Source organism: Somniosus microcephalus, chromosome 13 (genome assembly GCF_052327205.1).
Source record: "Somniosus microcephalus isolate GS21.2 chromosome 13, FLI_Smic_1.0, whole genome shotgun sequence".
NCBI classification, from domain to species: Eukaryota; Metazoa; Chordata; class Chondrichthyes; order Squaliformes; family Somniosidae; genus Somniosus; species Somniosus microcephalus.
Genome location: NC_140999.1, coordinates 180,190,676 through 180,216,396, shown reverse-complemented (window position 1 = coordinate 180,216,396; position 25,721 = coordinate 180,190,676). Strand labels below are relative to the sequence as shown.

Genomic DNA, 25,721 nt, shown 5'->3' with positions numbered 1-25,721 from the left:
ATGAGGGAACTTAAGAGTCCAAATTCGAAATGAATTTGACTGCACAATGCACCGGTGGAAAAATATTTGCAGCAAAAACCTTAGCGTTGGACTTTTATTGATGTTAGCCCAATGGCGTTAGCTCACCTGTCACCCTCTGTGCGTGGGATAGGGAAGCGGTAGCAAACAGAGAGAAATCAGCAGAGTGAGGCTGACAAGATTTTGATTTTGTTCGTTATTTTATATGGGAGGTACAACTGACTCATTGCAATAAACAACAGAAAGGACAGTTATCTCTGTCGTTATATAAAAAAAACCTCACAACTTTGCAACAGACTGTTTGCTTCAGTAAGATGATGGGTCACGTGGAATGGGGCCAAGAAACATGCTTTAATAAGAGACAGTAAATGGTAGTTCGAAACCAAAGTGGGACAGCGTTCTTTTTTTTGGCTGTTAAGTTGACACCACACACAATTCACAAAGATTGCTATTTAGATAACGGCGTCTAAAATCATCACAAATGAGGGATTGGGTGGCGCTCTGGCCTAACACGCTGTCCCTTTTAACTTTGGATCCCGAGGTCCAAACTCAGCTCTCAGACTGGTGGGGGGAATGAAAGTCTCTTCGCTCCACTGCCTCCGATTTAAAAGGTCTGGAGCGAAATTCAATATGGACAACCTCAGCTGAGTTTCTTGTGGATGCTAATTCGCAGCAGGAAACTGCCCACGAATTGGCACTAATTGCCAAACCCACTCACTGGAGGAGGCCGCAGAGATGCCTGTTTGTGGGGAAATGAAATACCACACTTGCGCAGTAGGGGGTGCTCTTCTGAGGCAGATCACTGAGGCAGAGTTTTACCCACCAGAAGCTGGCTTCTGCTATGGCTGATCCAGGAGTGCTTGATGCAGGGGGAGGGGAAAAAAGTTGTTTTTAAAAAAAAGTTCCTCAGCGCTAACATCTTTTCGCCTTGACGGTTGCACAAATTGAATCAACATAGTTCAAGACGAACTTCAGTGAAGGGATAATGACACTAGACTCATTAGACTATGGGAACGGTAGCATAGTGGTTATGTTACTGAGCTAATAATCCTAGAGGGCTGGACTAATGATCTGGTAATATATGAGTTCAAATCCCACCATAGTAGCTGGGGAATTTAAATTCAGTTAATTAAATAAATCTGGAATAAAAAGCTAGTATCACTATGAGACTACTAGAGGGCTGTAAAAACCATTTTGGTTCACTAATGTTCTTTAGGGAAAGAAATCTGCTGTCCTTCCCCGGTCTGGCCTATATGTGACTCCAGACCAACAGCAATGTGGTTGCCTCTTAATTTGCCCTCTGACATGGCCTAGCCAGCCACTCAGTGGTACCTAACGGCTACAAAGAAATAGCACTGCAGCAGTTCAAGAAGGCGGTTCACCATCATCCTTCTCAAGGGCAAGCAGGGATGGGCAATAAATGCCGGCCTTGCCAGTGACACCCACATCCCGTGAATGAATAAAATAAAACTAAAAATCTAATTAAAGAAGTGCGTAGGCTGCTTTATATGTTGCACACTTTCAACCTCTGGTATCCCTGGTCCGGTTGATTAGTCTCAGGTTATTAATACTGATGTATTGATTCATTGATTGGTGTAATCCATTATCCATTTGTCCGTGATGTACTTTCGTTCATCGTAAACGTAATCTACCTTTTGATTTTATATCTTACGTTTACACAGATTCCCAATGAAATGCACCAGAAAACAACCACTGCGCTCCATGCCCCACACAAGGTAAAATTCTTTTCATTTGCTTCGGAATCGGGTAATTTAGTGTTCCAGAAATAATTTCGGAATTCGCTATTTTTTTTTTTGGTTAAAGTAAGGGTTGTCTTCTGTATAGAAAAGAGGAACATAAAAAAAAGTCATTTCGCGTGGGAGTAAATATATGCAGCTTTTCATGTTGCCACAACACTGCATTGTGACAGAATCTCAGTGTGTAGAGGAGCTGGTCTCGGCTAACGAGCGCGATCTTGTGTGAAATGAATGCGTTATTCTATTAAAAATTAAAACAGATCAGACCGGTTAAACAGTGCTTTTACAAGTCAAAAGGTCTCAATTTAAACAGATCAATAAATGCAGACGGTGAGGTGAGGCAATAATATTCACCAGCATCTGACATGCCTGCAGATACCAATCAGAAAGAGATTTTTGTGTGGAGAATGGATTCCATTCATAGCTCTCAATCAAACACACTGTACTTGTCCACTTTAGAACAGCTTATCACTGTCCCAAATCTCACAGAAAGCAGCCAATGAACAAAAAAAGACCAAGTATAATCTGGAAAAAAAATGGGGATAATTTTTTGACACTTCATAAAAACGCCAGTCGCAAAAGTCATTGTGCGACTGTAAAGAATCTCTCTTCACTCAGCAGAGTCATGATTAAAGTTGTTAATTGTCTAGAGTTCCTATCTATGCAGCAGGGCAAGGGTTAAGTTTGAGTACTGGATTATGGGATATCTGATGTGTGTAGGACGTTGGAAGCTGGTCATGTGATGTCAATCTGATGACCCTGCAATCGCTTTGTGACATGGGGAGGGGGCGGCAGAGAGAATCAGCGTCCATTTTGAAAACAGTTATAGAAGTAACTGAGCTTAATTTCAATGCACACACTCAAACTCTCACACTCACACTCACTCACACACTAACACTCACTCCCTCTCACACTAACACTCACTCAGACACTCTCACTCTCACTCACACACACTCACACACACACTCACACACAGACACACTCTCACACACACACTCTCACTCTCACACTCACTCACACACACTCACACACACTCACACTCACACACTCACACACACTCACACACTCACTCACTCACACACTCTCACAAACACTCTCACTCACTCTCACAAACACACACACTCACTCTCTCACACACACTCACTCTCACGCTCACATACACACACACACACACACTCTCACAAACACTCTCACACTCTCACTCTCACAAACTCTCACACACTCACACTCACACACTCACTCACACACTCATTCTCACTCACACTCTCACACTCACTCTCACACACTCCCTCTCACAATCACTTACACACTCTCACTCTCTCACATACTCACACACTCACTCTCACTCACTCACACTCACTCACACACTCGCTCACTCACACTCTCGCTCACTCTCACTCACACACTCACTCTCGCTCACACACACTCACTCTCGCTCACTCTCGCACTCACTCTCACTCTCACACACTCACACTCTTGCTCACTCTCACTCTCACACACTCACTCTCGCTCACTCTCACACTTGCTCACTCACTCACTCACACTCTCTCACACACTGTCTCACTCTCTCACACTCTCACTCACTCTCACACTCACTCTCTCACACACTCTCACTCTCTCACACTATCACTCACTCTCACACTCACTCTCTCACACACTCTCTCTCACTCACTCTCTCACACTCTTTCACACCCACTCACACTCACTCTCTCACACACTCTCACTCTCTCACACTATCACTCACTCTCACACTCACTCTCTCACACTCTCTCTCACTCACTCTCTCACACTCTTTCACACCCACTCTCACACTCACTCTCACACACTCTCACTCTCTCACACTATCACTCACTCTCACACTCACTCTCTCACACACTCTCTCACACTCTCACTCTCACACACTCTCACACACTCTCGCTCACTCTCACACTCTCACACACTCACTCTCACACTCACTCTCACACATTCTCACTCTCTCACACTCACTCTCACACTCACTTTCTCACACACTCTCACTCACACTCTCACTCACACTCACTCTCACACTCACTCTTTCACACACTCTCTCACACTCTCTCTCACTCTCACACACTCACTGTCACACTCACTCTCTCACTCTCACACTCACTCTCACACACTCACTCTCACACACTCTCACACTCTCTCTCACACACTATCTTACTCTCTCACATGCTCACACTCTCTCACACTCACTCTCACACACTCACTCTCTCACACACTATCTTACTCTCTCACTCTCTCACACTCTCACACTCTCTCACTCTCACACTCTCTCACTCTCACTCTCTCACACTCTCGCTCACTCTCACACTCTCGCTCACTCTCACTCTCTCACTCTCACACTCTCACACACTCAACACTCTCACACACTCTCACTCTCTCACTCTCACACACTCACACTCTCTCACACTCACACACACTCTCACTCACACACACTCTCACTCACACACACTCTCACTCACACTCACACACACTCTCACACTCACTCACATTCACTCACACTCTCTCTCACTCACACTCACACACTCTCACACTCACTCTCTCATACTCTCACACTCTCTCACACTCACTCTCACACTCACTCTCTCACACACTCACTCTCACACTCACTCTCATACTCTCTCACTCTCACTCTCCTACACTCACACTCACTCTCTCACACTCTCTTGCTCACTCACACTCTCTTTCACTCTCACACACTCACTCTCACACTCACTCTCACACACTCTCACACTCACTCTCACACACTCACTCTCACACTCTCACACTCACTCTCACACACTAACTCTCACACTCACTCTCTCAGACACTATCATACTCTCTCACACTCTCTCACACTCACTCTCACACACTCACTCTCTCACACTATTGTACTCTCTCTCTCTCACACTCTCACACTCTCACTCTCACACTCTCTCTCACTCACTCTCTCACTCTTTCACACTCTCGCTCACTCTCACACTCTCACACACTCACACTCTCACACACTCTCACTCTCTCTCTCTCTCACACACACTCTCTCTCACACACACTCACACACACTCTCACACTCACACACTCTCTCACTCACACTCACGCACTCTCACACACACTCACTCTCTCACACTCACTCACACTCTCGTTCACTCTCACACTCGCTCACTCTCACACTCTCACACACACACTCTCTCTCACACTCTCACACACTCTCACTCTCTCACTCTCACACACTCTCACACACTCTCACTCTCTCTCGCACTCTCACACACTCTCACACTCTCTCACTCTCTCACACTCTCACACACTCACACTCTCTGTCACACTCTCACACACTCTCACTCTCTCACTCTCACGCTCTCTCTCACACTCTCACACACTCTCACACTCTCTCACTCTCTCACACTCTCACACTCTCTCACTCTCTCTCACACTCTCTCACTCTCGCACACTCTCACACACTCTCACTCTCTCTCACACTCTCACACACTCTCACACTCTCTCACTCTCACACACTCTCACACACTCTCACTCTCTCTCACACTCTCACACACTCTCACACTCTCTCACTCTCTCACACTCTCACACACTCACACTCGCTCACACTCTCGTTCACTCTCACACTCTCTCTCTCACTCTCACACACTCTCTCTCTCTCTCACTCTCATACTCTCTCTCACACTCTCACTCTCACACACTCTCTCTCTCTCTCTCACTCTCACACACTCTCACACTCACACACACACTCTCACTCTCACACACTCTCTCACTCTCACACACTCTCACTCTCTCTCACACTCTCACACACTCTCACACTCTCTCACTCTCTCACACTCTCACACACTCACACTCACTCACACTCTCGTTCACTCTCACTCTCTCTCACACTCTCACTCTCACACACTCTCTCTCCCTCTCACTCTCTCTCTCTCACTCTCACACTCTCTCTCACACTCTCACTCTCACACACTCTCTCTCTCTCTCTCTCTCATCTCACTCTCACACTCTCACTCTCACACACTCTCTCTCTCACTCTCACACACTCTCACACTCACACACACACTCTCACTCTCACACACTCTCTCACTCTCACTCTCTCTCTCACTCTCACACTCTCACTCTTACACACTCTCTCTCTCACACTCTCACACACTCTCACTCTCACTCTCACACACTCTCACACACTCTCACTCTCTCTCACACTCTCACACACTCTCACACTCTCTCACTCTCTCACACTCTCACACACTCACACTCACTCACACTCTCATTCACTCTCACACTCTCTCTCACTCTCACACACTCTCACTCTCTCTCACACTCTCACACACTCTCACACTCTCTCACTCTCTCACACTCACACACTCACACTCACTCACACTCTCGTTCACTCTCACACTCTCTCTCTCACTCTCACACACTCTCACTCTCTCTCTCTCACTCTCATACTCTCACACTCTCACTCTCACACACTCTCTCTCTCACTCTCTCTCTCTCACTCTCACTCTCTCTCTCACTCTCATACTCTCTCACACTCTCACACACTCTCTCACTCTCACTCTCTCTCTCTCACTCTCATACTCTCTCTCTCTCACTCTCACACACTCTCTCACTCTCTCTCTCACTCTCACACTCTCACTCTCACACACTCTCTCTCTCACTCTCTCTCACTCTCACTCTCACTCTCACACACTCTCTCTCTCTCTCACTCTCTCTCTCTCACTCTCACACTCTCTCTCACTCTCACACACTCACACTCACTCACACTCTCGTTCACTCTCACACTCTCTCTCTCACTCTCACACACTCTCACACACTCTCACTCTCTCTCTCTCACTCTCATACTCTCACACTCTCACTCTCACACACTCTCTCTCTCTCACTCTCTCTCTCTCACTCTCACTCTCTCTCACTCTCATACTCTCTCACACTCTCACTCTCACACACTCTCTCACTCTCACTCTCTCTCTCTCACTCTCATACTCTCTCTCTCACTCTCACACACTCTCTCACTCTCTCTCTCACTCTCACACTCTCACTCTCACACACTCTCTCTCTCACTCTCTCTCACTCTCACTCTCACTCTCACACACTCTCTCTCTCTCTCACTCTCTCTCTCTCACTCTCACACTCTCTCTCACTCTCACACACTCTCTCTCTCTCTCACTCACACACTCTCTCTCTCACTCTCACACACTCTCTGTCTCTCACTCTCACACTCACACACACACTCTCACTCTCACACACTCTCTCACTCTCACACACTCTCTCTCTCTCTCACTCTCTCTCTCTCACTCTCACACACTCTCTCACTCTCACACACTCTCTCTCTCTCTCACTCACACACTCTCTCTCTCACTCTCACACACTCTCTGTCTCTCACTCTCACACTCACACACACACTCTCACTCTCACACTCTCTCTCACTCTCACACTCACTCTCACACTCTCACTCTCACACACTCTCTCTCTCACTCTCTCTCACTCTCACTCTCACACACTCTCTCTCTCTCTCTCACTCTCTCTCTCACTCTCACACTCTCTCTCACTCTCACACACTCTCTCTCTCACTCTCACACTCACACACACACTCTCACTCTCACACACTCTCTCTCTCTCTCACTCTCACACTCACACACACACTCTCACTCTCACACACTCTCTCACTCTCACACTCACACACACACTCTCACTCTCACACACTCTCTCTCTCTCTCACTCTCACACTCACACACACACTCTCACTCTCACACACACTCTCACTCTCACACACTCTCTCACTCTCACACACTCTCTCTCTCTCTCACTCTCTCTCTCTCACTCTCACACACTCTCTCACTCTCACACACTCTCTCTCTCTCTCACTCACACACTCTCTCTCTCACTCTCACACACTCTCTGTCTCTCACTCTCACACTCACACACACACTCTCACTCTCACACTCTCTCTCACTCTCACACTCACTCTCACACTCTCACTCTCACACACTCTCTCTCTCACTCTCTCTCACTCTCACTCTCACACACTCTCTCTCTCTCTCACTCTCTCTCTCTCACTCTCACACTCTCTCTCACTCTCACACACTCTCTCTCTCTCTCACTCACACACTCTCTCTCTCACTCTCACACACTCTCTGTCTCTCACTCTCACACTCACACACACACTCTCACTCTCACACACTCTCTCACTCTCACACTCACACACACTTGCACAAAAATGTAGGATACTGACTGGATCCTTCTTGAGCAAATGCACTGGAAAATATCTCAGTAAAATAAAACGGGCAACTCCAATTACAAAGAATTCAGGCAAAGCGGACTCCAGAAAATCTGCAATTTGTCGGTTCTAATTTCCATTTCCCTTCACTCCAGTGGGACAAAATGCAGCTGATTTTATAAAACTGAAAGCACGCACACACACTCCGAAAAAATATTCTGAAAATGACTCCGAATGTCATCCGATTTAATGATCAAGTTGTTAATTTTATGAGAACACTGAAAAATCCGATCCTCTTGCATTAAAATTCGAATAAATTCATGAGCTTTCTGCATTCTGCATATTTCGCAGACAGGCCCACATCCATCCTGTCGTCGGCCACGGCAACTGCAGTTAAATAAATCTGAACAGGCAAAAACAAACCATACGAGGTAGCTCGGAGTTTTAACTCTGTGAGGGCAACTGTTCTATTTCAGCTCCACATTATTAATTGCATCGTAGAAGATTTTTTTCTCCCTGTTTTTCACTTGATTCATTAAATACCATGGATGAGGCCACATTCCCTGTTTTTCATCCGTCATTAGAAATTTGGGGAGAACAGTCTTTGCAGATTCTAGAGAGAAGAGATGCTGCTGTGCCTACAGTGCTCAGTGAGTTAAGATGATTTTAGGGGTGATTTCGCAAGCAACAGTGAAGTTTACTGATGAGATCTAGAATGACACCCAGACGCAGCAGTGCTGTGTATATCAAACCAGTTGTGGACAGAGGCTGCCAGTCTCCGACACATGTTTACACCAATTACACTTGGTAAGTGGGTGTAAGGGGGGTGCATTTATAATGGACCATGTTGCAGGTTTTAGTGCTCATGTTAAGGGCCTCCACTCTGTCACGTCTAAGTCCAGCTCAGTCTTGACACTAACGGATCACAACTTTGCTCAAACATGGACAAGAAGGTCGCAACCTGGTTACCGTCATGTCAGACGAGGAGCAAGGCTTGGGCACGCATGCACGCGACTCGCAGAAGAAGACCCGCGCCTGAAGGAAATGCTCTGCAGGAGTGAACACGTTGGCCAGATGCTAGCATCCATGGCAGGGACCTTAGGAGCAGGTTGAGGGTCTCCGGTGAGAGGTGCTAAAAGGCAGCAGGTGACTTTTTCATCTTCCCTGTACCTAGAACTGCTTTGCCAGTGAATTTATTTCAATGCTGACTCTTCACAAGCAATCCATTGCTTGTAAAGCACTCTGGAATGTCCTGAGGATGTGAAGGTGCAAATCCAAACTCCTTTTTTGTTGTTTCTTTTGCATGACTGATAAATGTGTCTACAGTGTGGACTTCACCCATGATTTCACATGCCTGGCGTTTGAAGCCAGTTTTGTACCTAATCTTTTTTCTACTTCATAGAAAGATCTTGCTCATGCCAGATTCTATGAATGATGGAGATGCCATCGAGTCTGTTGGTGATGTCCACTAAGCTTGTTTTCTGGTGTAAGGATCGAGGGGAGGGGCAGCAGAGTGAATGCCTGAGCTAAGCATTGCTGACCCGGATCTCTTTTACCATAGCGAGCGAAGATGCTGGAAATGTGCAGCCGATCAGTCAGTGTTTGAAGCGGGAGATCTATCTTTCTGTACATTGCCATCATTTTTGGGTTTTATTTTGGACCTCCTAGCCTTCGCCTTTTGCTTACTGCTTCCGCAGAGATTTATACCTCAGTGTCAGTTAAATGGAGTTTTCTGGATGGTTCACATGCCATCCAGAAATTGCTGATCAGTTCATGTAGACTGTTGACCAGTTCCTTACTTAGAAGGGTCAAGAGGCACAGTTCCTGCTTGCTGAGGTCCTAAAGTGTGCTGATCGTGGCTCAGCACCATTTGGACTTTTAACAGTCACAACCAGCAGGTGTCATGTTGCGGTTCAAGAAAACCCACAGCCTCCAAACGCGGTCCTGAATTGTTAACCTTGGACGAACAATTCTTCCATTACAGGCCCTTATGACACCTGGAAAATTGTCCACTTGTGAGCAGCAAGACTTGTCCAGTCCTTGAGCACATTGACCAAGCTATTAGCACAGTGTGACACACAGCACAAGCAGCAAGAATTGATTTACAGTACAAAGATTTAAACGCGTGTTCAAGCACCTTTTTTAAAAAGTCGAAAAGTTGAAAAGAATTATTGCATTTTTATAGCACCTTTCACGACCTCAGGACGTCCCAATGTGCTTTACAGCCAATGAAGTACTTTTGAAGTGTAGTCACTGTTGTAATGTAGGAAATGCAGCAGCCAATTTACGCACAGCAAGCTCCCACAAACAGCAATGAGCTAATGAGCAGATAATCTTTATTTAGTGGTGCTGGTTGAGGGATATTGTCCGGGACGCCAGGGAGAACTCCACTGCTCATCTTCGAGTAGTGGTATGAGTTCTTTTACGTCCACCTGAAAGGGCAGACGGGGCCTGAGTTACTTATACAAACATATAAACATGCATAAACACACATTAGAAACTCTTTTATTTCTGCTGCTGTCTTGGGAGAACGCCCTCCATGTATCTTTCTGTCCCTTATATTTTGTCACCAGGTGCCAGTCTCCTTTGACATACAGGTGAAAACATGCAAGGCCAGTGGAGACCGGCACACGATAGCAAAATATGTAGGAGTGAGTGATGCATGGAGGTCAGAGATATGATTGCCAGAGATGCAGGCCTGCAGGATGGCTCCACACACCCAGTTTGCTCCGGGAGGCCTTGGCATGACAGCAGACCTGTGGACCCATATTTTTGTCACTTAGCTGCAGGTCAAAACATTCATACTTAGAAATATGGCCAATGACAGGAGAACTGTGTAACTGCTGTCATAGAGTTACACAGCACAGAAAGAGGCCCCTCGGCCCATCATGTCTGCGCCGGCCATCAAGCCCTATCTATTCTAATCCCATATTCCAGCACTTGGTCCGTAGCCTTGTATGCTATGGCGTTTCAAGTGCTCATCTAAATGCTTCTTGAATGTCAGCTGTCAGCTGCACTTCTCTGGCGTGAAGTTACCTGATCGGTTGATGTTGGGTTGCTGGCTATCTGGAATTATGTTAGTTCAGCCTTAACACACTGCTGGGCTCAGCATCTCTCCTGAACTAGTTCACGCTCGCCTCTGAGTCAGAAGGTTGTGGGCTCTGAGTCCCGCTCCAGAGACTTGAGCACAAAAATCTAGGCGGGCACTCCCAATGGAATACTGAGGGTGTGGTGCACTGTTGGAAGTGCCGTCTTTTGGATGAGAAGTTAAACCGAGGCCCCGCCTACCCTCTCAGGTGGACGTAAAAGATCCCATGGCATTATTTTGAAGAGGAGCAGGGGAGTTCTGGCCAATTAGACTAAAGGCAGATTATATGGGCATTACTTCACTGCTGTTTGTAGGAGCTTGCTGTGTGAAAATTGGCTTCCACCTTTCCCAACATTACACTTCAAAGGTACTTCACTGCAAAGCGCTTTGGAACATCCTGAGGTTGTGAAAAGCGCTATATAAATGCAAGTTCTTTATTTTCCCTGATGGTCATGCTGATTTAATAGTTAATTTTTTTTTTAAATTGCCTTGTCAAGGGGGAAAAAAGCCGCAGGATATTAAAGTCAATAATTCTTTGTAACTGTTTCATTTTTAAATGGGTACATTGGTAAGTGTTTTGTTTTAAAACATTAAAAAATGAACCATCTGTTAAAACAGTGTTGGGCCCGCACAAACACAAAGGGCGGGTCAGTGGCAAACAGGAATGCTCAGAGCAGTTTTTGGGGGGGGAGATTATTTTAGGAAGCAGAATTGATAAGTTTAAGAAATCTAACATGCATTCTGTTGCTAACTGCGTCAAATGATCATTCTGCTTTGGGAGGCAGCATGCAGGTGCAATTTGGGGGGGGGGGCATTTCAAGTGGAGTATGTACAGTTAATGCTGTGTCAATAATCCTCACCGATATGTATATTGTGAAGAAAGGCAGGTTTAGCCTATCAGTTTACCAGTGCTGCTCCGTAAATCATCGGAAAGAGCTACCCGTGTCACTTTTCACAGACGGGTGTGAAAGTGCTAGGAGCAGATTAGCTCGCAGTCTCCAAGCCTCTCGGGTTATAAATGTGTGCCTCATGCAAGGGAAGCGCGCCCGGTTACTCAACTAAGGGCTTGCGTGGCGCAACGAAGACTGGGCACCAAACAAACAGCATCCTCACTGCATCCCGGCTAATTAATCTGGCAATGGTATTACCGCCACCTTCACTGACTGATGTTAGGACTTGCGCAAACTGCTAGGGCTACGGTAGTGTAGTGGTCACAGGACAATCCCATAGGCCTAGACTGATGAATCCCAGAATATGGGGGATCAAATCCCACCGTGGTAGTTTGGGAATTTGAAGAAAATCTGGAAATAAAAGGTTGGACCAGGAAGCTGTCAGATTGTTGTAAAATAACCGAACTGGTTGATGACTGTCCCTTTGAGGGAAGGAAAGATGAGGAGGAATTTCTTCACCCAGAGAGTGGTGAACCTGTGGAATTCTCTACCACAGAGGGCGGTGGAGGCCAATTCATTAAATATATTCAAGAAGGAGTTAGATATATTTCTTAAGGTCAAGGGATATGGGGAGAAAGCAGGGACAGGGTACTGAATTTGGATGATCAGCTATGATCTCATTAAATGGCGGAGCAGGCTCGACGGGCCGAATGGCCTACTCCTGCGCCTATCTTCTATGTTTCTATTATCCAGTCTGGCCTATGTGATTTCCGTCTTTTAACTGCCCTCTAAAGTGGCCTCGCAAACCCCTCAATTGCATCAAACCGCTACCTCGGGGCAACGAGGGATGGGCAATAAATGCTGGCCTCGCCAGCCACACCCACATCCCCAGAATGAATAATCACATAAATCCCCAAGAGACGGTAGGGCATCAATTAAAAGACATCCATTGGGCCTTTATAGATTTTACACACACACCGCTTGAATTGTTAAGGATATGATCACGAAAGGAACAAATGCAAAAAGACACTGGAATGTTGTGCCAAAGGATTTTCCGCATGCTGAATATCCCAAACACAACACCGGAGTTTGCCGCTCAGCTCAGGAATTGGGGGAAAAACTCCTCCAGACATTGGCAATTGTTTTCTCCAAAAGGCATTTTGCGAATAATTTTTTTTTAAGCTGGATTACTGTTGCGAAGCGATCTTGTATCCAAAGGAATAAAAAAAAAACCCGATTGACCTCCGAAAGGATTTACTTTATATTTCAGTCGCCGGTCTAAATTGCTAGATAAAAGATTGCTTTAATGTTTTTTTTAATTCGGAGACAGCTGGCCAAAGGGCAAATGTTAGTCTCATGCAGAGGCTTTTACTGTTGGGGTGAGGGGGTGGGGGGGGGGGGAGGGGAGGTGGTAACGGAGAAATGGACCTTCTCTCGGCTTCAAGCAAATTACAGGGTTTAAGGGAGGTGCTGGAAATGGCAGCCTGACATTGATAATTACTGTTTATACCTTCTGAGTCTTCCTACTCCTCCCAGCTTGTCTTCAGACCCAGCCACGGATAATGTACACCTCAATGCAGGGTCGGTCAGCCAAGCCAGTCTAACAGGTTCCTGTGCTTCTTGCTGGAAGAAGCTGATTGCTGGGACTCGAGACTGGCTCAGGCTTGTCCGGCACAGCCTGCATTGAAGTTCGGCTACCAGCAGCTTTTTAACCCTTATCGCTCTGATCTTATTTTTATTTGCACATAGCATAGAATCGCGCGATGGTAATCAGGGCTGCAATGATTATATTTACCATATTGTCAAATGCTCAATTATTAACACCTTCAACCTGAAATCACCCAGTGTTTACTCAGTGCTTTATCTGATGTTAACACAAAATTTAACAGGAGTGCTTTGATCGAATGGGTTTTTTAAAAAATTACGCCATAAATTGCATTATTTCCGCGGCGTGTTCGCCGAGCATATTGAAAATATTAGCGGGAGCCAAGATTTTCACATCAAGCGCTTCACAACTCTTTGATTCGGGGGGGAAAGATGGAGATAAACTGAAAGCCTTTCAAAGGCCTTCAGCCATGTACTGGACATAATGCGGCTTTGCCCTCCTGACCTTTTGGGATCAAATGTCACATTCAATCGCACTGCCTGCACTTGTAACATAATAATCCGGCTCCTGAATGATCTCGCAGCGCATGCTGAATTTTGAGCATGTTTAAATTTGTTTTTATTTCTATTCTCGACCCCTGCTGTTAATTTTATTTTCTGTTCCCCTCTCCCTCACTCGCGTGTGTTATGCGCAGTAATCTAACTGAAAAGCCAGACAGTTGACTGCTTCTGGGCTACAGTCTGTATTGCTCACAACCAACTACCAGTAGATATGTAAAAGCACTTTGATCTGACTCAGCTGCCACTTCTCTCTAGGGGGAAGCGCATTGTATTTTTTTTAACCTCACCCTCCTCACCACCCACCCCATAATGGACTAACTGAGATCAGGAACTCATCGCTTAATTTTGACCTTAAGCGATAGTGCGAAATGGGTAATAGCGAATAGGCAGCCCCGACAAGGGCCTTGGTGAGACCACATCTTGAGTATTGTGTGCAGTTTTGGTCGCCTTATCTGACAAAGGATGTTCTTGCCATGGAGGGAGTGCAGCGAAGATTCACCAGGCTGATGCCTGGGATGGCAGGAATGACGTATGAGGAGAGATTGGGTCGATTGGGCTTATACTCGCTGGAGTTTAGAAGAATGAGAGGGGATCTCATTGAAACTTATAAAATTCTGACAGGACTGGACAGACTAGATGCAGGGAGGATGTTCCCGATGGTCGGGGAGTCCAGAACCAGGGGTCACAGTCTAAGGATAAGGGGTAAGCCATTTAGGACAGAAATGAGGAGGAATTTCTTCACCCAGACAGTGGTGAACCTGAGGAATTCTCTACCACAGAAGGCAGTAGAGGTCAATTCTTTAAATATATTCAAGAAGGAGTAGGATATATTTCTTAAGGCTAAAGGGATCAAGGGATATGGGGAGAAGGCAGGGACAGGGTACTGAATTTGGATGATCAGCCATGATCGCATTGAATGGCGGAGCAGGCTCGAGGGGCCGAATGGCCTACTCCTGCTCCGACCTTCTATGTTTCTATGACAACAACTTGGATTTACATAGCCTTGTAGTAAAACCCAAGGCGCTTCACAGGAGTGTTACCAAACGAAAGTTGACACCGAGCCACATGAGATATTAGGACAGGTGACCAAAAGCTTGGTCAAAGAGGTAGGTATTAAGGAGCATCTTAAAGGAGGAGAGAGAGGCGGAGAGGTTTAGGGATGGAATTTCAGAGCTCGGGGCCCAGGCAGCTGAAGGCACGGCCGCCAAAGGTGGAGCGATTAAAATTGGAGATGCGCAAGAGGCCAGAATTGGAGGAGGGCAGAGATCGCGAAGGCTTGTAGGGCTGGAGAAAGTTACAGAGATAGATAAGGAGGGGCCCCTTTTTACATCTCTCTCCGTTGTTTATTATTTCCATTGACTTTGATAAATAGATTAGAATCTGTGTTTACACTATCTCACAAAGTCAAAATGACACCCAGTGCCCCTGCAGGATCACGGGAGACAAGCTCACGGCCAACATATTGTAATGGAAGCAGCCCATAAGTGCACTCACACACTGCCACACCGCGCTGGGTTTTTTGTGCTATATGGAACTCCATGCAGAAGATTGCAGTAAATGTTGCTGGTTTACATAGAATTACATAGAATCTACAGCACAGAAACAGGCCATTCGGCCCAAGTGGCCTATTATGTCTATTATGCACCACAGGAGCCTCCTCCCACCTCTCCTAGCCCTACCAACATATCATTCAATGACTTTCTCCCTCGTGTGTTTATCTAGCATGTAGTTTAATATCATGGGAGCTGAAATAACGTTGTGCAATATTAGTGTTAACATTCATATAAATTCCTCCCTCCATTATTTTATCAGGGAGGGTTAACCCATTAAAAAAAAACCTGTTCAAACAGTCGTCAGAAGAATTCCATGTGATGCATTCAGCGTGACTTCATTGCAATAATTCTTTTAATGCCATATGAAAATGTATTTTAGCTTTTATTTATTTTCTGTTGGCAACTGCTCTTTAATTACAATACTTTGGCATATGTTACATTCATGGCATTCAGTGCATATGGTACAGTATACATGACACATTGTTATAACTGGGCAGTGAGGGAGCTTTACGGAGTAGCTCGGGCTGTGGATGACCCTGGAAGCTGATTTCCGGGGAGTGGCAGTGGGTTAGCGAGCACTGCCATGCTTGATTGCCACATCACAGTGGGTTTAGACCGGATCCAAAGAGTTTGCCAGTTTCCTGAGCCTCACTTACCTGACTTCTAATGATGAAATTAGAATCTGCATTGCAACTTAATCAATTAAATGAATGAATCATAAATCCCATTTGTATAAACTTTATTCAAGCACAGTAGAAACCTCAAAAGAAAAATATTCAGAAGAAAACATTAAACTTTTTTAAAAATTAAAACGGTGCTCCAGGTTGGATTTTCTTTTCCCCAAGAAACCAACAGATTATTTGCCACGGCCTTGATAGGAAGCTACAAGGGAACTTTTTATCATTTTGGGAGGGGGAGGGGCAGGAAACGCTGTCAGTACAATAGAAATGACTTTACTTTAGTGCACGGCTGCCAAAATGCTGCTGTCAACTTGGACAGCATCAGAACATCAGAAAACAGCATCGAGGCAAGTTGCTCTTTATACATGTTGCAAATACTGCAGACGGATGGACTCCCATTAAAGGCAGTGCGACAAAAACCTGCGAAAGGGGATAGGTTTTACCCTTTCACGACCAACATAGATTTTGTTACTTTTTTAAATATATATATAGTTTTAAATTATTTTCTCGCAAAGTGACTTCCTTCAAAGAAAATCTGAAATGAAATTTGCAGTCCCTGCTGCAAATGTTCCGTCATTTAATTGCTCGATTTGATGTAGCCCTTGACCGCCCATTCTCAACCTCTACTTTCTCATTCTGTGTTGGATTTGCAGCTCTCTTCCATTCGACATTAGAATTGGCATGAAACAGGGGGGGGTTGGCACCAATCGGGCATAGGTTGTCTAACCAGCTATTCTGGTGCAAAGGCTTTAATGCAAACCTGCTGCTCTGTTCTGGCAAGAAAAAGAAACATGGATCACATGCAGTAAGTGGATAATTTAATACCTTATAGTTCAAGAAGCGAATTGGCCAGCCTCAGGGACATGTTGGGTGGGAACCAAACATTTGCCTGTTGCAGGAGCTGATTTAGGCACCCTTGGGGACACATTGGGCAGGAACCTAACACCTCATGGCATTTAAGCCGATTGTAGTGGCCTCCAAGTACATATTGGGTGGATAATTTAATACCTTCTGGCACAGTAGCTGAATGGGGCCACGACTGATCAACCACCATTGTGGCAGGTTGTTCCACTCGAAGCTTAAACTAAAACTGGTGCATCAGTGCATCTGATGTGTTTTTAGTGCTATATTCTTTGACTCCAGTTTTCTCATCTTCTCCTGAAGGCTCTTTCTCTTCTTCTTAGGCAGTCCCTTGGAACCGAGGATGATTTGCTTCCACATTAAAAATGAGCTCGCATGTGACTGATTAGTCCAATGCAGGACCTGCAGTCTCTGTCACAGGTGGGGCAGACGGTGGTTGAAGGGGCGGGTGGGTGGGGTGCTTGGGTTGACGTGCGCTCCTTGCGCTGCCTGCGCTTGGCTTCCACTTGCTCCCGGCGAAGAGACTCGAGGTGTTCGGCGCCTTCCCGGATGCTTCTCCTCCACTTTGTGCGGTCTTGGGCCAGGGATTCCCAGGTGTCGGTGGGGATGTTACACTTTTTCAAGGAGACTCTTTCTAGGGTGCAGGCATCAATCACCCTTGAGTATCACAGCCAATGTGTGAGCCATGACAGTGAATGTTGGTAGGCTATTGGATCATTTGGAGGCAATCATGATCTGTCCTCAGTTATTGTTCATTCGTGCATAGGATTAGTGGATAGCGATGAGGAGTAGAAACCCTCTTTTTATTTTCTCCCCTCCTCCTCCTGGGGCATGAGGTTAACTGTAGCACTCTCATTGCCTCCCTGAGATTAGCTAACTCAGCAGGGGTTGAATCTATATAGATGGACATACATTTATAATAGTGCCTTTCATGGACAGCAGAGACCACAAGACGTCCCAAAGCGCTTTACAGTCAATGAAGTACTTTTGAAATGTAGTCACTGTTACAATATAGGAAACACGGCAACCAATTTGCACTCAGCAAGGTCCCACAAGTAGCAATGGGACCTGATAATCTGTGTTAGTGATGTTGGTCCAGGGATAAATACTGGCCAGGGCACCAGGAAGATCTCCCCTGATCTTCTTCGAAAGAGTGCCATGGGATCGTTTACGTCCATCTGTTAGGGCAGACGGGGCCTTGGTTTAACGTCTCACCTGAAAGATGGTGTTATAAATTTCATCATCAAGAAACTACTTATGAAATAACGCAGGACGGCCAGCTGGTGGCGCCATCCAAGGAGTATAAATACTTGGGCGTGGGCCCCAGCTTGCCAGGGACATTTTGTAAGACAAGGAACTAGTGAAGTACAACTAGACCTCCATGTTCTGAAACAAGTTGATTAAAGCCTTGCTTTACGCTCAAACCAAGTGCGTAGTGAGTTTTATTACGTCAGACGGTACCTCTGACAATGCAGCACTCCCTCAGTACCGCACCGAAGGATCATCCTAGATTTTGTGTTGGAGTCTCAGAGGCAAGAATGCTACCCACTGAGCTATGGCTGACACCTAGGACCACCCTGGCCCAATACCGCACTGGGCAGTGTACTTTACTAGTAATCCATTGGGGGAGCTCTAGCACATTATTTGCACAATAGCCACTCTTTCCTGCACACACTTTAGAGAACACAGGCAGCATTACCTGAAATGAAGAGGGAATGACACTAACCTAGACTCATCTCTGACTACCACCATGCCTGTAACCGGCAGCATGCTGATAGTGCAGCACTGTGCCTAATATACAAAGGTACATATTGGGATGCGACTCCTGCTGCATCTATTGCACTTCACGTTCGCCCCAGTGCTACTTTTCAATCATGTGCTTCTGCTGTCTCCATTACTCCACATGTAATCTCCTATTTGCAATCTAAGAAGGTTATTGCTTGTCATATTGATTGACGCTGGTGCAGCGATTATGCTTTTGACCTCACAGGGTTAATCCATAGGATATGATTGGGGTTCTTTTTAACTAGATATCTAACCATCTTAAATTATTATATCAGATAACTTTTTTCAATTAACTCTGAGCACCTAACAATTTAATAAAGCCGCACCGATACACTTACCCATGATAGGCCATAACTTACATGTGATTACCCAAATTGAAACACTGTGAATCACATCTTTTACAATCCCTTTTTACGCCCTGCCAACACCCGGTAGTATAGTTTGATTAGTGTAATATATATCAGGGCTGGGTGACATGACAAATTTCATTATCAGTGCGCCGTTTTTAAACTGATACTTTCAGGGTCTTGATATTGGGCACAGCATCGATTAACTAATGCCGCGAGGAGATGGATGGAAGCAATCATTTGATTGGAATATTCATCTTTTACATTTATTTGGTCAATTAGTTATCCGTATCAAGTTATTACATGGAATATATTCCTTATAATTTCCTTTGGAAGGTGTGTGTGGGGGGGCGGGGGTGGATACAGTTCATAGTTTTGCATGAAATACGCAGTAAATTGCGAAGGATCTTTATTATGACTATAATTAAGATATTGCAGGATCTTGTTCTGTGGTGCAAAGAAGCATTCCTTCCTGGCTGTGCTAAAGATATCCACATTCCCTACTGATCCGACTACATGAAGGATCCTAACTGATGAATGTGCAGATTTCAGGTTAAAAAAAGAAAAAAATAATTTAAAAAAAACATATTTAGTGTGATGCAGCCCCCCAAGCGCGAGTCGACTGTTTTCCATTGCTTTCCGAGCCTCCAGAGAATAATGACACAGGGGGAAGGGACATAATGCCCAGCGAGGACTGCGTCAGGCCTGTTGATGTCACAAATGTCTTCACCTTCACACTGGTGCAAAGCCTCTCTCTCTCTGAAAGTGCACATCTGTCGTTATTTAATACCGTGCAATGTGCATTGAGTGTGTTCAGGTCGCTGGAGGTTTCAACCTGGCATTCAGCACAAGGTCCACCGCCAATCGAAATTTCTCATCTCTGAACTGCCAATACTGTTACTGAAATAAGGTTAAAAATGGGATTTTTTTCTCTCTCTCTCTTTTGAAACCGTGCTGCCAGCAACATTCAACAGCAAGTCAAATCAAGTTTCAGAGGGACAGGTTTCACATTCAGAATAGCAGACCTGTCGAAGTATATAAAGAATATAAAAGCTCCCCGATTGTTGTTTGAAGAAGAAAACGTATCGGCTGCAACGGTGAGAGCAGCAAAGCTCTCTGGAAACCTGCTTCCACTAGATTGGGACAAACAATAAAGTTGCTAATAACTGAACTGGCAGTGCCCATGCCTGGTCGTGTCGATAACAGGCCTGACTGTCCCAGTACTGACTGTGAATAAGAGGGCTACTCATCCCAGCACTGGCTGTGTCTATAACCATAGTGACTGTACCATCACTGCCTGTATCTGTAACAGGACTGACTGTGCGAGCACTGATTATTATAGGTATAACAGGGACTGACTGAGTGTATAACATGGCGCAGTACTGCCTGTATCTGTGACAGGACTGACTGTGCGAGCACTGATTATATAGGTATAACAGGACTGACTGAGTGTATAACATGGCGCAGTACTGCCTGTATCTGTGACAGGACTGACTGTGCGAGCACTGATTATTATAGGTATAACAGGACTGACTGAGTGTATAACATGGCGCAGTACTGCCTGTACCTGTGACAGGACTGACTGTGCGAGCACTGATTATTATAGGTATAACAGGGACTGACTGAGTGTATAACATGGCGCAGTACTGCCTGTATCTGTGACAGGGCTGACTGTCCCATTATGGATTGTGTATATAACAGGATAATGATCTATCGGTCCTTTTTTATTTACCTTAAGAAATATTGCTGTCTTGGGAAGCAATCTCCCTTTCTGTTGGGTGTCCAGATTCTGTAGTGTAGTTGGGCTCCAATACAAAATACGGAAACCCAGTTGCTTTAAGGTGCAAATGCATGGAACCAGCTCCCTTGTGTTTAGCTTTCTGCAATATAGCGGCTTACTACAATGGCAGATTTGCAGAGCCACATTTTTTGTGGATTTAGGAAGCCGTTGGTTACTTGCTGGTTCAACTTTATGTGCTTAGGAGTGCTGCCGACGATTGAAGAACGGCGCGACTTCAGCAAGCTGCTCTCTCTCCTCTGATGTAAAAGTGACTTATAATAGCAGTGGCTGTTCCATTACCATCTGCATATATCAGGAGTAGCTATTCCATTACTGATGGTGTCGATATAAATAAATGCAAGTTCTTTTTTGCGTTTCCTTAGGACCAACTGTCCCAGATCTGACTGCAATAGGAGCAAGGCGGAATTAAAACAATCAAGCAGATATATTAAAATGAACCTGGGAAGGCCTGCGTTAGATTAACCCAGTTGTGCGTAGTTTAGATTTGACCCTGGTCTGTTGTGATGCGCTTCTTCCCTTCTCGGTTCTGCACTTGCCATTCCATTCCATCACAAGACATATAGCGTGACAGTCTTGTTGATTTGATGACAGAAATGTAGGCTTCACCTAGGAGCGCAGTGCTTACCCTAAGTGGCTAATAGCTTTCAGTCCGATTATATTTCTCAAAATGTTGCCTATTTTCTTTGTTGGAAAGAAAGACTTGAATTTACATAGCGCCTTTCACGACCTCAGGATGTCCCAAAGCGCTTTATAGCCAATGAAGTACTTTCGAATGTAGTCAGTGTTGCATTGTAGGAAAGGCAACAGCCAATTTGTGCACAGCAAGGTTTCAGGAACAGCAGTGTGATAATGACCAGATCATCTAAAAAGAAAGTCTTGCATTCATATACCGCCTTCCAAGACCTCAGGACATCCCAAATTGCTTTACAATCCATGAAGTACTTTTAAAGTGTAGTCAATCTGTAAAGTAGAAAATCTGTTTTTAGTGGTAACAACAGAAAATGCTGGAAAAACTCAGCAGGCCATGGCAACATCCGTGGAGAGAGAAATAGAGTCAACGTTTCAGGTCGAAACCCTTTTAGCGATGCTGGTTGAGGGATAAATATTGGCCAAGGCACCGGGGAGAACTCCCCTGCTGTTTCTTTGAAATAGTGCTGTGGGATTTTTTTATGTCCACCTGAGAAGGCAGACAGGGCCTCGGTTCAACGTCTGATCCGAAAGACGGCCCCTCCGACAAGGCAGCGCTCCCTCAGTACAGCACTGGGAGTGTCAGCCTATAGAGAGATCAGAAGTAGAGATAAAGCACAACAAAAAATCGCGGTACTTTGGGTGTTCTAAGCAGGTCCTACAGGAGAAAGTATAAATTGTGTAGAAGTGTCCTATTAAAGGATGACTGGGCCCAGCTCCTTTTATTAGTCGCATCAGGAGAGCTAAACAAACACAACTTTATCTGCCCATGACACGTGAATCTAAAATCAATCTGCATTCATTACAAAGACATCTAGCAGGATACCGCGATCAGCTCTAACTGTGGAGAGGTGAAAGGCTTACTGACCCTCCGTCTTGTGAAAAGGAAGTATCTTAGCATATTTAGCTGTTTGACAATCAAAAATCACAAAACGGCAGAGGGAGATACTTGAGCTGGAGTACGTATTTATTTTTCTAATTTGCAAAGTCACCCCCCTCGAGATGGTTATATAATGAAGCTGCTATTTATCTTGGGATTAACAGGAAGGTGAGGCACTAGCAATGCTGGAAACATCTGGCCGCTTCAGCCTGTTGCTCTATTCTGTGCCCAGTCCCCAGGGGGGAAACACTTTTCCTTCATTTTAGTGTTATTTGAAATGTCACATTGTAAGATACAAGAAGTAATGATCTGCTGAAACAAAACATATTCAAACACAGACACAGACTGTTCATCGAAATACAGACAATGCAGAAAGTGGATAATGCTGCTTCACGTGGCACTTTGATGTTTCTTCTTAACCCAGAGAAAGGAACAACCTTGGCCACCTCACTGTTGTAGCTGATGCTTACTGATTTCAGCTTGGTTCAAATGACTCCTCCATATTTGCTTAGATCTTGACAGTTAGAATTAAATAAATGTATATCACGCGACTGGCCCCAAAACCCCTTGAATATCAGCTGCTGAATATATTTGAAAGAAAGAACTTGCATTTATATAACCTTTCATGGCATCCCAAAGCCTTTCATAACCAATGAAGTAATTTTGAAGTATGGTCACTGTTGTAATGTAGGGAAATGTGGCAGCCAATTTGCGCACAGGAAGCTCCCACAAACAGCATTTCAATAAATCATAGAATTATGCATCACAGAAAGAGGCCATTTGGCCCATCTTGCCTGTGCCGGCTCTTTGAAAGAGCTCTCCAATTAGTCCCCACTCCCCTGCTCTTCCCCCACAGCCCTGCAAATTTTTCCCCATCAATTATTTATCCAATTCCCTTTTGAAAGTTACTATTGAATCTGCTTCCACCACCCTTTCAGGCAGCGCATTCCAGATCACAACAACCCGCTGTGTAAAACAAATCCTTCTCATGTCTCCTCTGGTACTTTTGGCAATTATCTTAAATCTGTGTCCTGGTTACCGACCTTCCTGCTGGTGGAAACAGATTCTCCCTACTTACTCTATGAAAATCTGTCCTAATATTGAACACCTCTATTAAATCTCCCTTTAACCTTCTCTGCTCTAATGAGAACAATCCCAGCTTCTCTCGTCTCGCCACATTAATGAATCTTTTGGTGTTTTTAGTGATGTTGCCTTAAGACAAATTCCCTGTTCTTCGAATAGTACCACGGGACCTTGTATGTCCATCTGAGGGATCAGTTAATCACCCAGCACATCCAGCAGTGGGCTAGAACTCAAAATCCAATAGTCTGATTGGATAGTTTGAATATCAAAGAGAGATTCTCATCTGCAGTGTTCAACTGTTACAAAGTGCACAATGCAATACAATCTTCAGGACCTTCTAGAGTAGGTTCAGGGCTTGCCCCGTGTATCTGCTACATGTTGACCTCTGACTTGAAAACCTCCTAAATGGGGCAAGTGGTTTGGTATGGGGTTGACACCCTGTGACAAATCCTGCATGTTTCTGCCCTTATCATGTGTGGCATGACTGGCATGACTGCAATTTTGCCCAAAAAATGTTTTGGAGGCCGCGAAAGTTCCGGCTTCTAACCAAATCTGTGTGTGACCCTCTACAACAAACCACTGGTCCAGATCCTAACAACTGTTGTGTAAAGTAATGTGAGAGGGACAGATTATCCTGTGCTTGGGCCTGGGCACAGCGAATAAAGGAAAATCAGCTGGGGAAGTAAACCGCACCCCGAACAGAGCCGGTTTGATTTTCTGCCGACTAATTTGAAAGGATAGAAAATCAAACAGGCTTCTTTATGGGTGTGCACTCTTCCCTGCCCAATTTCTCAGTATTTGCTTTGCCCAGGTGATTCAATAGCCCCAGGCGTCAATGAACAGGAAAATCTGCCCTGATATTTTACAGTAGTTACATAGAACTACACAGGATGTACAGCACAGCAACAGGTGATTCGGCCCAACTGGTCCATGTTTAGGCTCCACATGCACCTCCTCCCACTCCTCTTGATCTAACCCTATCAGCATATCCTTCTATTCCTTTCTCCCTCATGTGTGTATCTAGCTTCCCCTTAAATGCATGCATACTATTCGCCTCAACTACTCCCTGTGGTAACGAGTTCCACATTCTAACCACTCTCTGGGTAAAGAAGTTTCTCCTGAATTCCCGATTTGATTTATTAGTGACTATCTTATATTTATGGCCCCTAAGTTTTGGTCTCCCTCACAAGTGGAAACTTGTACAAAAAGAAAAGTACAGAGCGGGCAACCACCACTATGAGAGAAAGAGAGACTGTGTTTATTCCACTCACACGTTCAACCACCATAAGTCACTCACGGTCTCATCCTTTGTGGGTTGCCAGGTCTTCCTCGATCGTGCAAGAATTTGTATATCACGCTGTCCCCTGCTGTGCACCCTCCACTCACACCACAGGTGTGGTCATAAAAAATACAGACAGAGCAATGTTATTCCACGGAGCTAAATACCATCTGTTGAACGACACTTTCTTTATGATACCGTAAATTATACATATCATTGGCAGAAAACTGATTTAAACTCAAGTTATAGTTCACAAAAGCCTCACTGGGATTTGCAAATGGATGTGACAGCTCTATCTCATCTGCAAGCACTACTCCCACACCTTCCTCAAATCCAGCCCAGCCTTTGCCTGCCCAGATCATCAAATCTCACTTTCCATGGTTCGTTTTAGTTGAAGAAGGGAACGTGATCCAGCAACCAGGGAATACTGCAAAAAAATAAAGCAGGAAGAGAGAGAGAGAATCACAGAATCACAGAAACCCCACAGTGCAGATAGAGGCCATTTCGGCCCATCGAGCCTGCACCGACACATATCCCACCCTATCCCTGTAACCCCACGTATTTAATCCCCCTAACACTAAGGGTCAATTTATCATAGCCAATCAACCTAACCCGCACATCTTTGGACTGTG

The 25,721-nt window shown here is 45.1% G+C and overlaps 1 protein-coding gene across 4 annotated transcripts in view; it reads left to right on the top strand.

Moving 5' to 3' along the window:
- LOC147108825 (transcription factor MafB-like) overlaps positions 1-25,721 on the top strand; it is a 388,751-nt gene that overhangs the window by 121,255 nt on the left and 241,775 nt on the right. For all 4 annotated transcript variants that reach the window (XM_086005711.1, XM_086005709.1, XM_086005713.1 and 1 more), the window contains one exon: positions 1,701-1,754. In XM_086005711.1, coding sequence (XP_085861837.1) covers positions 1,701-1,754 — 54 coding nt within the window. The remainder of the gene's footprint in view (positions 1-1,700; positions 1,755-25,721) is intronic.